Source organism: Cygnus atratus, chromosome 6 (assembly GCF_013377495.2).
Source record: "Cygnus atratus isolate AKBS03 ecotype Queensland, Australia chromosome 6, CAtr_DNAZoo_HiC_assembly, whole genome shotgun sequence".
Lineage (NCBI taxonomy): Eukaryota > Metazoa > Chordata > Aves > Anseriformes > Anatidae > Cygnus > Cygnus atratus.
Window position 1 is genome coordinate 24,574,142 of NC_066367.1, and position 13,793 is coordinate 24,587,934.

The window sequence follows — 13,793 nt, forward strand, 5'->3', positions numbered from 1 at the left end:
GTTCCCTATAAATAGATATGAAGTCTAATTTAAGATATACTTTTAAGAACCTAAACTCTGCCAAGTGTGGGCCATTTAAAGCATTTCATCCAGGCCAGGAAGATGTTCATTTAGGAATAATCACACAGATACCTCTGAAAGATGCTGCAGAATAGGTCTGTTAACCTCATGCACAATGTAATTGCATTATTTCCTGACAGCTAGGCTTTTAGCACCTAACCTTCCTGAGGATCAAAGCAACAACAACAACAACAACAACAAAAAAAAGCTGCTTTCTTCTCTTTTTCTGTATGTGTAGGCTTCCTTGCCCTTTAGAGCATTTGGGTCTCCTTGCCTTCATTAGTTAAAGCAGAACTTCTTGGTTATAATATCCTATATTTGTGCCTAAAAAATGAGTTTTAAGTCTGTATTCAGATGCCAAAACACTTTCTCTTGCCATACTGATCAGGGGAGCATTCCTGTGCCTCCCAGTGGTGCCAAGTTGGAGAAGATGAAACAGCTTCAAAATGCTCTATGTCAAAATTGGCAACAGAAATAAAGAGGAAATTTGTGCAAATGCAAAAATATTCTATCAGAACATACTGCCTTCAATTATTTTTGGATCCATTTTAATGTTCATGGAGGAAGCAAGAGGAATAGTAACTGCATATCCAATGTCGGCAGCAGGAAACTACAAATAGTACAGCACACCATGTTCCAGTTCCAATAACGGTGGGCTTCAGAGCTGTTTCCTTACAGTTAGGCGCGGACGGACTGCGAGGCGATCGCTGCCAGAGTTAGGAAACAAAGCAGGAACTACGCCATCACTCAGCTAATGTTCTGCCCTCTTACTCTGAAAGGTCACAGCCGTGTTGGATGATCCAGTGCAAGCTGGATAGTAAGTGCTGTAGAGTGCTATAACTATGTTATAGGGCACACTTAGCATGAAGGAAATGTGCAGGTCTTCTTCATCCCTAGCTGTTGCAGTGGAGCAAGGAGTTGTTACTGTTTTTACACACCCATCAAAAAGATCGGGTTCATTTCTAAGTGCTGTGGAGGCAACATATTTAGCTGCCTGAAAAAAACAACAAAAGAATATACAGATTTGGCAGCACAGGGCAGGATGAAATGATACAGAAAGATTGAAAGCACTGAGATATCTATTTTACACATCAGATCAGGACTCCTACTTCAGGACAGACTTCCCGTGTGACAGGAGGAAAGGCAATTAACCCCTGTGGTTTTTAATTCCCCATTTTTTGCTTTGAACCTTGCATTCTTTGTACTTTTCGTTTTGCTGCTCCAATGCTGATCCAGCTCAACAGCAATCAATCTCTGGCAGATGATTGCTCCTCTTGATGGACAACTGTCCATATCTAAAAAATCAGCACTGCAAATGGAATTCAGAAAATTCTTATGTGCCTTGCTTATGGAGTCTGAACTCAGGTTCAGTTGTGGAAATGTTATGGAAGGAAGTTTGTACCCTCTGATCTGTCAGACCAGCTACAGACTCACTGCAACAGAAACAGAAATATCAACGGTGGGCTCCAAAAGGAGTCCTGTCACTTCCTCCAAAGAGAAACAAATGATGGTTGTAACATGGTAGGTGACATTCACCACTAGAAAAAAATCCACTGGGAAGATTTTTGATGCGTATTTATCCAATTACCTCTACTGCTCTGCTCAGCAGGCAAGGCAATCCCACACTTCCTCAAACCAGATGGCAAGAATGGGTTTGTAGCGGCTTTCAGTTGTAGGAGCTACACAAAGCAATTGGCACGTACTTGTGGATTTGTCCTGTTGTTATTAGCTTTGTCCCTAAACTTTCTACTGGTGGATGGAAGGGCAGAAAAGCAAATGTTCATAGTGCAATTGGTACACAGAGGAAGACCCCCTGTGGCCTTGCCTGATAAAAAAGAATATAGCAGGATAGAAGCTTGACACTAAAAAATCCAGAAGCTCCTTTGGTACACCACTAATAAAGAAGACATTTTGATTTTGCAATCTAATTAGCAGAAATGAGCTCTGTTTGTGCTTTGAGGGAAGTTAAAATCTTCTACAATGACCTCTTGATCTTGCAAAATCTGTTCTTTCCTACAGATACCAAGAACAGGATCTTATTAAGTGTGACCAGCAGTGGTCAAAGTAGTGAACAGTTCCCACAGAGCCCCCCATGATTACTTCCCGCTCCAACAACTCTTCACTTTAGATTGTCGGCAACAAATTGAGGATGGCATTAGCAACCTGCTAGAATCCTACTTCATATTAAACAGAGCAGACGCCAGCTAGCTGCATCTTTAATTCAGAGCTATAGCCTGCAACGAGTGGAAGTCCCAGCATGCAGGTTTCTAACTGCAAGATATAGGCTACACAGGATTCATCTTTCTATTAAAGATATTTGCAAATAATTTGTCTTTATAGATGCTGAAGTGTTTTTAACCCCCAGTTCCCCAACAATTCTTTCATGTCCATGACTTGGAGAGGGGCATTGCAGATTATACACAGTTTAGCTGCATCCTCAGAGCCCACTAAAACTGAAGGTGTTGATCCCACTCTGAAATCTCTTCAGCACATAACATCTATGCTCACGGCATCACAAGAGGCTGTCAATGCACATTCTGTGTGCAACCATCCCTTGTTATTTTTCTGTTTCTAGGCAAACTGTGTTTCTTTAAAAAAAAAATAAATAAATAAGAAGTTTGAGATCATGCAAGCCTAGAAGTTTGGGGTATCCGTGAGCCTAAGCCCTTTTCTGCTGCCACCGAGCTTCAGAAAAAAAAAAATCAGAAAAGATGGATTCAGAATATAATACTGTTTATTCAGCTGCATCAGACCATCTAATAGTGGCTTGTCCAAAACAGAAAGCACTGACTTGCCTCAAGACAGAGCAGAAGCAGTACTGAGTAGCAGGAATTCTATTATCTTAAAATGGAAAAAAAAAAAAAAAAGAAAAAGAACACAATATAGGACACATTTGAATAAACACACTGAAAATTAATGAAAAACTGCTGTCACAATAGAGTTATTGTTGCATGCTTTCAATTCTCACCTGTTTTATTAAAGCCTCCTTTTTTCTAAGATGCATGATGTAATTAAATAAAAGTGATTAGAGCTGGCATAGGTTCATTTAGGGAAACACAAAGATTTTTAAGAATGGATACACAGGTTCTCTCTTTGATATGAATTTGCTATGTTGGTCCTTTGTCCTTGATGCTATTAGAAATGTTTTACACAAAACATCTTAAGTGAAGCTGAATATTCTCGGTCCTATACTAAAGCAACCTAAATCATGTGTGGATATGTACCTGTATTCAGAAGGAACGTTTCCGTGCCGTTACATCTGCAAGGGCATTTTTACAATTGCAAAGCTGCATTTCTTTGCTGGAAACAGCCAATTCCCCAGCCCAATTCAGTCTATTACTGTGCTAGGTGCTGCATAAACGTGCACTTAACTGTTGTTTGTGCACCCAGCTCAGTCTCAAGTTGAACCTCCTTTACATGTCATCTATATAATTATCCTTCCAATGTTTTAAGATCTGATATTTTTAGATGGTGTCTGCCAGTTCAACAATTTAGGAACATAACTGCACCCGTTTTCTGTGTTCTGCCTTGTATTAGCAATTCTGCATCAGAGCAAACACTTTATGTTGAACATGGGGCTCATCCCCTCTGTTGTCATCCTAGTTTCAGGGTGGGCTTAAATACAAAGGATGGCATAAGGATAACAGGAGTGACGGTAAGTCCTCGATGATCTTCTATTTACATGGCAGCTTATTTGGACTGATAGCTGACTTCCCTTCCCCACACTGGCATCCCAAGCCTGATTTTATGAATGGGGAAGAACAGCCATCTAGTGAGAATCTCTATACCAAAAAAGGCACCATATGCCAGGGGAAACTTCAGATTAGAAAAGAAAGAATTTTTCACTAGCAGTATGAGAGAGTAGACACCAGACATGGAAACATGATTTCGGAAGAGAACAGACACTGTGCTCTGTGCAAGAGTCCATATATATGAGAAAAGGCAGAGAAAGAGAAAGTAAAGCAAGTTAAAATACCTTGACTAGATGTTGCAATTAAGCAATCTTTGTTCACAAAGATATCTCTATTCCTTTTCAGATGCATAAATAAAGAGATCTCTGCATTTTTTGTGTAGCTAAAAATAAAACCAATTGTGTCAGAAACATTTTCAAAGCCTGTTTTTCTTACATTAGGACTAATACAAACCCTGGCAAATCAAGGTGCCCATAGCATTAAAAGTGTGCACTTACATAACTGGAATATCGCGTAGGGCACCAGCTGGAAGCAAGGTTCCGTGTCTATAAGTGGGTGGCAAAGCTGCTAACCCAGCCATCAGTAAGGCTGGCACCAGAGACAGTAGCTAGAAATGGTGGCTTCAAGAGATGCTGGAGTCGTACAGAAGTGCACAGCTCCTGCACACAGAGCTCTAACAACACAGGCTTGCTGAATACCTGCCAGTGGGAGCTCTTACAGAGACCATGAGAGTCTTCCACTAATTCCAATGGAAGCTAAGACTACCTCTGCTTTACAGGACCAGGCACTGCTTTCTTAAGGAGACATCAACATGTTAACAGATCAAGGGATGCAGCTAAAACCAGCCTGAAACTGAGTGGCTTCACCTGATGAAGAGAGAAGTAGCTGCTTTGGAATGAGGGCTAAGTACCAACAACAAATCGAAACCTTGGGATCTCTGAGAACTCTATTTCTGGGGTTATGGGCAGGGGATTTCATTTGTGCTAAGTCAAATTCTTGGTCACTCTTCTTACAAAGCTCTCTGCAAACACATGCATCTTCACAAGCACAGACCCCAGTGTTGTGCCTCTCCCAGTCGGTATCTGTACCTCAGGGCCACTACCCTTTCTCTGCACAGGCCTTTGGGATGGGCTAAGAATGAAAGTAACATGCTCAAATGAGCCTCATGTAGATCCTCAGTCAAATGTCTCTGCAGAAGACACTAAGCTTATTGACTCCTTTTATTGAGGAAGTCTTATGGAGCTTACCTCAGGTCTAACAACACCCCCTGTGTTCAAAATCTCCAGGAAAGCTCCTTACTATGATGCTCACTTACTGTGCTGTTGTGATATCCATGGTGTAAGTACTTAGGTGGAAAATCCAGGGCACGCTGAGTTCTGTACGCCAATGGGGTACTCATGGAGCTTCAATGAAATCTAAATCCTACGCAAAAATCCATGTCTAATCCATGCTTATTATGCCAGCATGATTATTACTGTTAACAGTTAAATACGCTCATTCAATAACAAATCCTTTCCCAATGAAACAGCACAGGGGGCATATATATGTCTCCTTGGTGCAAGACACTAAGGACATGGTCTTGTTATTATCCCAGTTCTGGTTCTTTCCCCTCTTAACATGCCTCCTCCCCAGTCCTAATTAACCACGTCCCAGAACTCACTGACTTTGCATTCATTTCACACGACAGCTCCGTCAGCTTCTGAGTGCTTCACTCACCACTTTCCCATTCTTGCTCCCTGGGACACATCCCCTTTCCACTAATTTCTAAGCCAACATTTCACACAAAATTGTGGAGGCAATTGCATATATGGCATGTAGAACAGACCAAAGAAAGCAAGTGCTTCCAGAAGTGAAATAAGAGAGGTGAAATGTTCTTTCACTGAGTAGATTTTATCTCAGTCAGAGGAGTCTGTCCCAGGTGCTGTGCCTTTTGGTGTTACACAAATCCTTAAGGGTTAGTAATGACATAGTATAAATAAGAAAATTCTATCATCTACTTATATGTATCAATTCCAGAGTGTTTTGACACTGCTGAAAGAAGGAAATGTAGAGATGAAGGGAAATGAGGAAGGAGGTGAAGATATTGCTGATCTTTTTAATCTTTCTAATGCTGCTCTTCCAGAAAGTCAGCTAAGATCCATTTCTTAGAAATGCTTCTCCAAACAGCATCACTTGACTAAAGGAGCAGTTACAATTCCCCTGCTTAATGGACTGTAATAAAATAAACTGGCTCCTATTAGCAAGAAGGATCATATCATCAGATTTGTAATGCATTTTATTACAGAAGATACAGCATCAGAATTTTAAAGTGCAGTATAAGGGGAAGTAATGTATGAAATGGTTAATGTGGATATGTATCACACAGTCACAAATACACTGATAGTCTCCCTTCACTCAAACAGCAGTATTTCAATAGTTCTTTCTTCCTACCACCTTCTTTCCTAAACCAAAGGGTAAATTTCTACATTTTTCATTCTGTTTTTTCCATCAAACTTATCCTGCATCTTTTTAGACAACAAATAGCTTGCACAGCATTCCTTCTTTCTGAGGAATATAAACCCTTGGCACATGTAATACTCCAATAATAGTATGAGCATGGCTCAAATACTCAGATTATACACTTACTGGATAATCTTCTCTTGCTTTGACTTCATTGTGAAGCTAGAGGTTCTTTGTATTCTTCTAGACTAACTCTGCATGGTGTTAAATTAGATTCCAAACCAGGAACTCCTATATTTCATCTGGCACTTCAGAATAATTGTAAACGGTAGACGGTGTGTCTGTGATTTTCCTCTTTCAGAAACCAAATGCCCCATTATTTATTTGACTAAATGGAGTCTGAGTCTAATAGAGCCTATCTGGTAAAACAGCTCTCATTAGTTCCCTTATTTAAGGAGCCCAGGCAGAGGAAAAGGCCTGAAGCAGCACAGCATGTGAGGAGAGGGATGCAGCATCTGCTCCTTGGTGCTGTGCTCTCACTCTTTGTCCCTCATGGCAGTGGGACACAGGGGAATTAGTGCCACTACTCTTCCACCTTATTCCCCTCTTGACCCTTTTGTTTAGTCCTCTCCCTCTCTAAAAGTGTCTTTTACCATAAGAACTTCACATTTTATCACATTCTGATCACTCTTACACTTACTGAAATCTTCCCATCATCCCAGACCAGTCCCATTGTCCGGGAAATGGGAGCGACAGCCATGGTGGGATAGGAGCCGCAGGGAGCCCTCTGCTCCTCTGCAGCCACCCGCAGAGCAGCAGCACCACAGCAGCCCCTGGCAGCCAGCACAGCTTCCCAGAGCTGCTCCGCAGGGAAAATCACAGGCCGAGCTGTCCTTTCCAAAGGGAAGCTTTAGTATGGATGAGCAGAAGGTTTTGACTGCAAGCCCGCTGCTTTGCTGCCCCCTGAAGACTTGATGTGGCCAGTGGTTTGCCACTAGACTTTCCACAAAGCTGGCCCTATCCAAACAAAATATTTCTTCCACCACAAGCTTCCAGTGAAATTCACTCATTGCATTTTCCACCAACCGTTGCCATTTTTTTGGAGTTTGTGTTGTGGACTCTGTGGAAAGGCAGAAAGCAGAAAGAGAGAGGGCGACCAAACAGCCATGCAAAGCCTCCTCTGGCTCTCGGTAGAGGCTGACCCCAGTGATTTTACAGCAGCCTGCTCTGTCTTTGCTCTGTTGTTACAGGTTTGTAATAGAGACCCTAGGTTCAGTCCAGCTGATGACTATATCATCTATTTTAATGTGGACAACACTGATTACATCATGATAACTGTTTTTCATTCACATACATGCAGGGGTAGTAAAATTGATATGGAACAAACCCAAAATGATGGGGAAATTCCTACAAAAGTCAATTTGGGTGCCAGTTATAAATGATTTCCAGAAGGGCTGGAAAATGCAGAGTGTAAGGATATTTTTTTGGCTTTTTTTTGGGTATTTATTCAAGTGCTAAACATGTGGACTCTTGCCTGAATTCTTTGCCCTGTCCAGATTTCAACCAACCAATTAACATTTCTCAGATAGTTCTAATAGTTGGATCTATGTTCATTGTGGGGTGTTTTTTTTGTTTGTTTTAAACAATATTCAGTTTGGACTGGACCACATTTTTTTCATGTAACTGATCACTAAAATATTTTCCTTGTTACCGAGTTAAAAACACAGCAAAGGCTCAGCTCTCGTTTCAACTTGTGTACATCTATATGTATGTACGTATATTAGCTGGTGAGGAATTAATTTGTCGGGCAGTGAGAGCTGGGGCTACACTTGCAGCTGAAATGTGTTATTTATCAGCAGATCGTTACAGTCGGCACTGCACAGCATGTGAACTTCCTCGCAGCGCCCTGCCAAAGCTCCCCGCACGGCTGCCCTGCCTGCTGACTTGAGCTTCGGGGAGCTTCCAGCCTCCATCTGGTGATCCCATCTCACTGCGCTGTGCCGATGGCAGAGCCCATTTTTTCCGCTCCCTCTGCCCCAGCACAGGAAAATAAAACACCAAAGGTCTGACTTGGAGACAAAGTTTCTCCACAGGCAACTGGGCTCTCACCCACTGGTTTGTGACTGCCGCCCTCTCCTTTTATTTGCCAGTGCTATGAGATGCTTAGCAGAGAAGCATGCAGACCTTCTTTAAGTTGTGATACCTGCAGTTTGAATAATTCATGTGTCCAGCCAGTGACTGTCATTTATAAATGTTCCAATAGAGGAGCTCTATAGGGAAAAAAGTGAACTGATTTGCTTTGAACAAATGTAGTATTTTAATACCAAGTGGTTCAAAAATAAACCTACCTGAAAATAGTGTGTTTTTCCATTTTGTGTCCCCCTTTTTTTCTATCTTATCTTTAAGAATTTTTCAGGCAATGAGGACAGCTGAAATTTTTAAAATCAGAGGTGTCCAGAAAATGGAAAGTCCTTGTCCATTTTCACCTTTTGGAATTGTTTTCCTAAAATACCACCCAATGACAATACAGATATTTTTCAAGGCCCTAACATCTTACTCATATTCAGAATTTTGTGTTGGAGTTTGAGCTTTTATCGGGTATTAAAGTTGTCATTTGATTAACACTAAATGACATATCCAGGTGATAGGGTAAGAGCTGTACCTCTCCCCAGGAGATGAAGACCATGGCTCTGCTACCATATCTAATAGTAGAGGGTAGAGTTCAAGTGAACAAATGGAGGTACCCGGAAACTTTAAAATTCAAAACACAGACACACTGTGCTGGATATATATACAGTGGAGACAGCTCTCAGTCTGGGTTTTGCTCTGAACTTTTTATGAGACAAGTACATTCCAGTCTCAGATGATCAGACTACTTCAAAGAGATCTGCAAAAGGAGAATAAGCACATCAATATTTTACATCAGTCTACCTATGTGAAATGTGAAGTAAAAGGCTTTGCAACCTTCACTGGAAGAATTTTAGGGAGAATTTCACAAACCGAAAAGATTAAAAACACTGACTTGTGAGAATAATGCAACAAAATCTTTTATATTCCTTGCGAAAATGCAGCAGTCATCAAAGGAAGGCAAGGAGAGCTACTCAGAAAAGCCAAAGCAAGACTGTGTGTTTAGTTTATGTTTATTGATTATGAGAGGTAGATGAATAAGAGATACCTAGAAGATCAAAACACCTGTTTTGTCAGTCAGGAATTGCTCGAGACAGCCAGCGTGAAAAAGGCAGGATTCATGTTCTAACTGCTTCTGTTTTCACCTCAAAGTTTCGTGTACCTGCTGACTTGCCTAAACCTTGCACTTAACCTCACAATAACACATGCAAAGAGCCCAGCTGTCACAGTGCTCAGGCTTGTATCACACCATCCGTTTGTGCTTGTTCAGGAGAAAGAAATGAAAAAGTATTTCAGAAACTTCCTTCAACACTACAGAAAAGTGCTGGGCAACAAAAACTTCACAGACACTGACTTGATCTGAGAGCTTTCAGCTGATAAGGTTAATAACACAGCAAGTAATCATTAGTAAAAATAAGAACTTATGTTAGCAAGCACTTGTCATCTGAAAAATCCCAAAGAAATGGAAAATCCAAGCTGACTGAAATGCAGCCACCACTGAGAAGGACAGCAGTAAGTGCTCTGCTTATAGCATGGCATACACAAGGAAAAGGGAGAGGAAGAAAATACTGTAGCGTTTTGAAGAAAAACTCTGCTCTTATGCATTCTTCAGTGATTCTGCAGTGATTCTCATTTTAGAGAGACTCATCTGAATTCAAGGTTTTCCCAATAGGAGGATTGATTATACAATGATAGCGCCTTTTCTGTCCTCGCATCCCTTAGAGATATTTAGTACATGCACAGAAAACCAATGTCCTGTGCCTTTCTCTGCAGTACTGAAGACTGTATTTGCTTCAGCAAGGTGCTTCTCCCTGACATTTAAAAATAAAATTAATTTTCAATTAAAATAAATATAAATTGATTTAAAAGATCATACTCAATGGGATGCCCCTTCAGATATGTCTGCATTTCTTTTGCTAACCCTCCCAGGTCCAGGCAGACATGGTAGTGAAACAACCGGCTCATACATTAAGGGGAGAAGATCTGGAGACTGGGACTTTTGATGGATATACAGACTAGATAAAAAAAAGCCTAAGAGCTCAATACTTTCCCCTGAGAATACCCTACTTCTATGGCCTAGAATTTCAAAGGTGCAGCAAGGACTTCTTACAAAAACACCTAATGATCTGCCAAGCACATCTGTATTAAGAAAGTGAGGCTGCCAAGACTCCAGCATGACATGGTTTTCTAAAACAAATTCACCAAAATTGGTACCTGCAGATGATTCCAGTGACAAACAGTAGACAAATAGTAGTAGTGAGAAGCCTACTTTATTGTGGATTGCTGAAGTTTGAAGGGTTGTTGTGTCTGAAACCTGGTTAGGGAACTCTGATTTTAGCCAGTGTTTTCAACAAACATGACAAACTGCTATGATTTGCTTATATGGGACTTCTCTATCTAGTACAGGTTCCCAAATAAGTATCGTCTGGAGAGGGAGGTGGTGGGGATGTAACTCTGCAGCAGTACTACACACTACAGCTTCCTAAAGCCATGTTACTCACCAGTGCTTCTGCTGCTCTACATTCTTTTGTGTACTGTGTTTCATTTTGAGACACCCTATGTCCTTTTCAGGCTGATACGCCACATTACAAAAGTCTAAGAACTATGAAGTCGCCATGCAATCTCTATGGAATAATTTAATGTTAAACATTTCTCAAATTAGGTCTTACGCTGGTGAACAGGAATCTTGGCCGCTGACTCGGCGTCAGGTATGAACTCAAATGCCATCCTTATGTGTTATTTAATGTAAAACAGCCACAGAGAGTTTTGCTTGCTGTCATCATTTCAGAATGCTTTCTCTAGGTCTGTTTATATGTTTAACCTAAACACATTCTCAGATCTCATGCTGTGGGAACTAAGCGGCCATGTCCTTGGTACGCAGTTCCATTACTAAAGGTTTTACCAGTTGCAAAACCTGTTGTGTTTTCCTAGGACAGGGAAAATGAAAATGTTTGGGATAACAATTAGGATGATTTAAACTACAAATTTCCCACAGCCTCACAAGAAGTGCAAACAATAATCATAGTGGATCAAACTCTAAAATCATTCTTCTTTAGGTGCTGCGACATGTAGATAAATATATTCAGAAGCTTAGTAAAGGAGACTTGAAAAAAGGCCCAATTCGTGTGCTGACGTCAACCAAATGTACCGATTGTGACACAAAAAAAAGCAGATTAACTTTCATCAGAAGTAACACAGGCAGGTTATTCTTGGATGTCATTATGTCTGCTACATCCAACAATTAGTTCAGTCCATTTGGTTTACCAGTCACATACAGTACATCATCTGGCAACATGAGATTTACACCTGTGATGAATACCTCATGTGTCTAATTACAGAAGAAAATGATCACATTTTTTTCTATAATTAGCCCTTGTGATAGTCTGGATAAAAGTAAGAAGAGAACAGATTTTCCCTTACCTTCTCAGCATCTTGCTCAAAAAGCCGAAGTTGAAAGCACTGGTCCAGTTTCAGCTTGCGGACATGCCACATCTGATGCAAGTGTTGTCGGGTAGAATGCAGCTTGTCTAAAAGGCTGGTGATCTTTGGCACAAGACTTTGAAAGTCTGCACTTCCAGGAATGCAGTTCCTACCAGAAAAACCATCACTGCATCTTATGCATTGTAATAACCTCTGACCCTCACGATCCAGTTCTTCCACAGGAGCTTTAATCACTTTTTTCTTAAGCTGTGTGTGCTCATCAATCAGCCTCCTTGAGCCCTCCACATCAACTGGGAACTCCTTCCTAGCCAACATTTCCTGGAGGTCCTCCAGTCTTGATAATAGATGAATGGCACTGTTGAAAAATTCTTCTAAGGAGACACGCAACTCTATCCATTCATCGTGGTTGTAATCCAAGGATCCTTCAAACTCATCTGTCAGTTGAGAAGGATCTACGAGTTTTGCCAGGCCTTCAACAGATACCATACTTGTCTAAGGAAGAGCAAATGACAGCATTATAATTTGTGACTAAGAAGAAATAACAGCACAATCCATAAATAGCATGAAATTATTATTTTCCTCATCAATACATAATTGCAACAACATTGTAAAAGATGCTGAGGATGATGTTTAACTTTGAAGAATTAATTGGATTGAAAAGCTTTCTATTAATAGCACTGACTCTATTTATTTATTTAAATACATGGTATTTACTGGAATAATGCCTGTCTTTTTAAACCAGACTCTCCTTCATGAGAATGCTTCTGCCATAGATTACTTTAATCCAGTTGGACGCTGAAGATTTCTTCCTACATCTGTTAGATATCTGGACATGATTATTCATTAAACATGTATATGGTATTACAGGGATTCTGTGATTTACATTACATTCAAGCTAGTGGCTATACAGCAGCAAAAGTTTTAGGCACTTGAACTTAAGCAGGTGTTGTGACCTGCTAAAACATACAATGTGCACTTTCTTTTTTCTTCCAGATTACTCCAGTTGGCTTTTGCCACAGGCAGAGCTCTTTCATATTAGTAATTTCAAATGCAATTAAACCAAAATCAATGTAAAAGCGGAATGTCGCTGGAGTATTAACAATTAGAATTTATTGCTAATAGAAAGAACTGATCATGAATCATACACAATGAGAAATGATTTTAATTAATTTAGACTCAGTAATCAGTGATAGAGAAATGCACTGGGTGCCTAGAAAGCAGATTACAGTTTAAGGACCCAACAACTGACGGCTTTTCCCATTTTTTTTTAGACAAAGTATTTTTTTCTGAAACATAAGCATAGGGTTTCAAATGTTATATTAGATTTTTGGTACTGTCATGTTAACACTCAAGTTGGTAACCCTTCAAGGCTTGCAATGTTCACCAATGGCTGCATGTCTATCCCCTAAAAATCGTGCCTCTAAAGAATGTTAGAGTTTCTGCTCTTCAGAAGTGGAGACACCCAATAATCACAGCAATCTCACAAAAGTCATCTTTAAAGAAAAGTACTTAAGTTCTGTCCATTATCCTGAACTATGTCCAAAATAGCAGGCTGCCCACTGGTTTTAAGTTAATAGTAGGCCTTTCTTCCAATTCTTATCCAGCTAAAGACATCAGGCATTCTGAAATGTAAAAAATGGGGATTCTATTGAACATATGCTCAGCAGAAAGATTATTTTAAAGCTCTTTTGCAATGTTCCTTGGTCTGGGGAAGGGGGAAGAGCCGACAAACAATGGGAAGGTAAGCATGCAGCTTCAGAGGGATTTCAAATTTCTAAATCTCTGAACACTAACCCTTTCAAGATAATTAAATTTAGAATTTAGCTGTCAAGAAAAGACTTCCCTTAATACCTGGGCGTTCCCCCTGCAGTACTTCTCACTAAGGCAACATTGCTCTTATCATACTGAGAATTTGACATGAGACTATATCAGAAAGGCTTTTCATTAGATTCTGTAGCAAATGTCTTCATTCAGATTTGTTTCTCTAAGGAGTTCTTCAGACTCTCATGAAAACAACCTTAGTTTGGCAGGTAT

At 40.3% G+C, this 13,793-nt stretch overlaps 1 protein-coding gene across 1 annotated transcript in view; it reads right to left on the reverse strand.

Moving 5' to 3' along the window:
* KALRN (kalirin RhoGEF kinase) overlaps positions 1-13,793 on the reverse strand; it is a 497,270-nt gene that overhangs the window by 285,035 nt on the left and 198,442 nt on the right. The window contains exon 5 of the mRNA XM_050711733.1: positions 11,739-12,251. Coding sequence (XP_050567690.1) covers positions 11,739-12,251 — 513 coding nt within the window. The remainder of the gene's footprint in view (positions 1-11,738; positions 12,252-13,793) is intronic.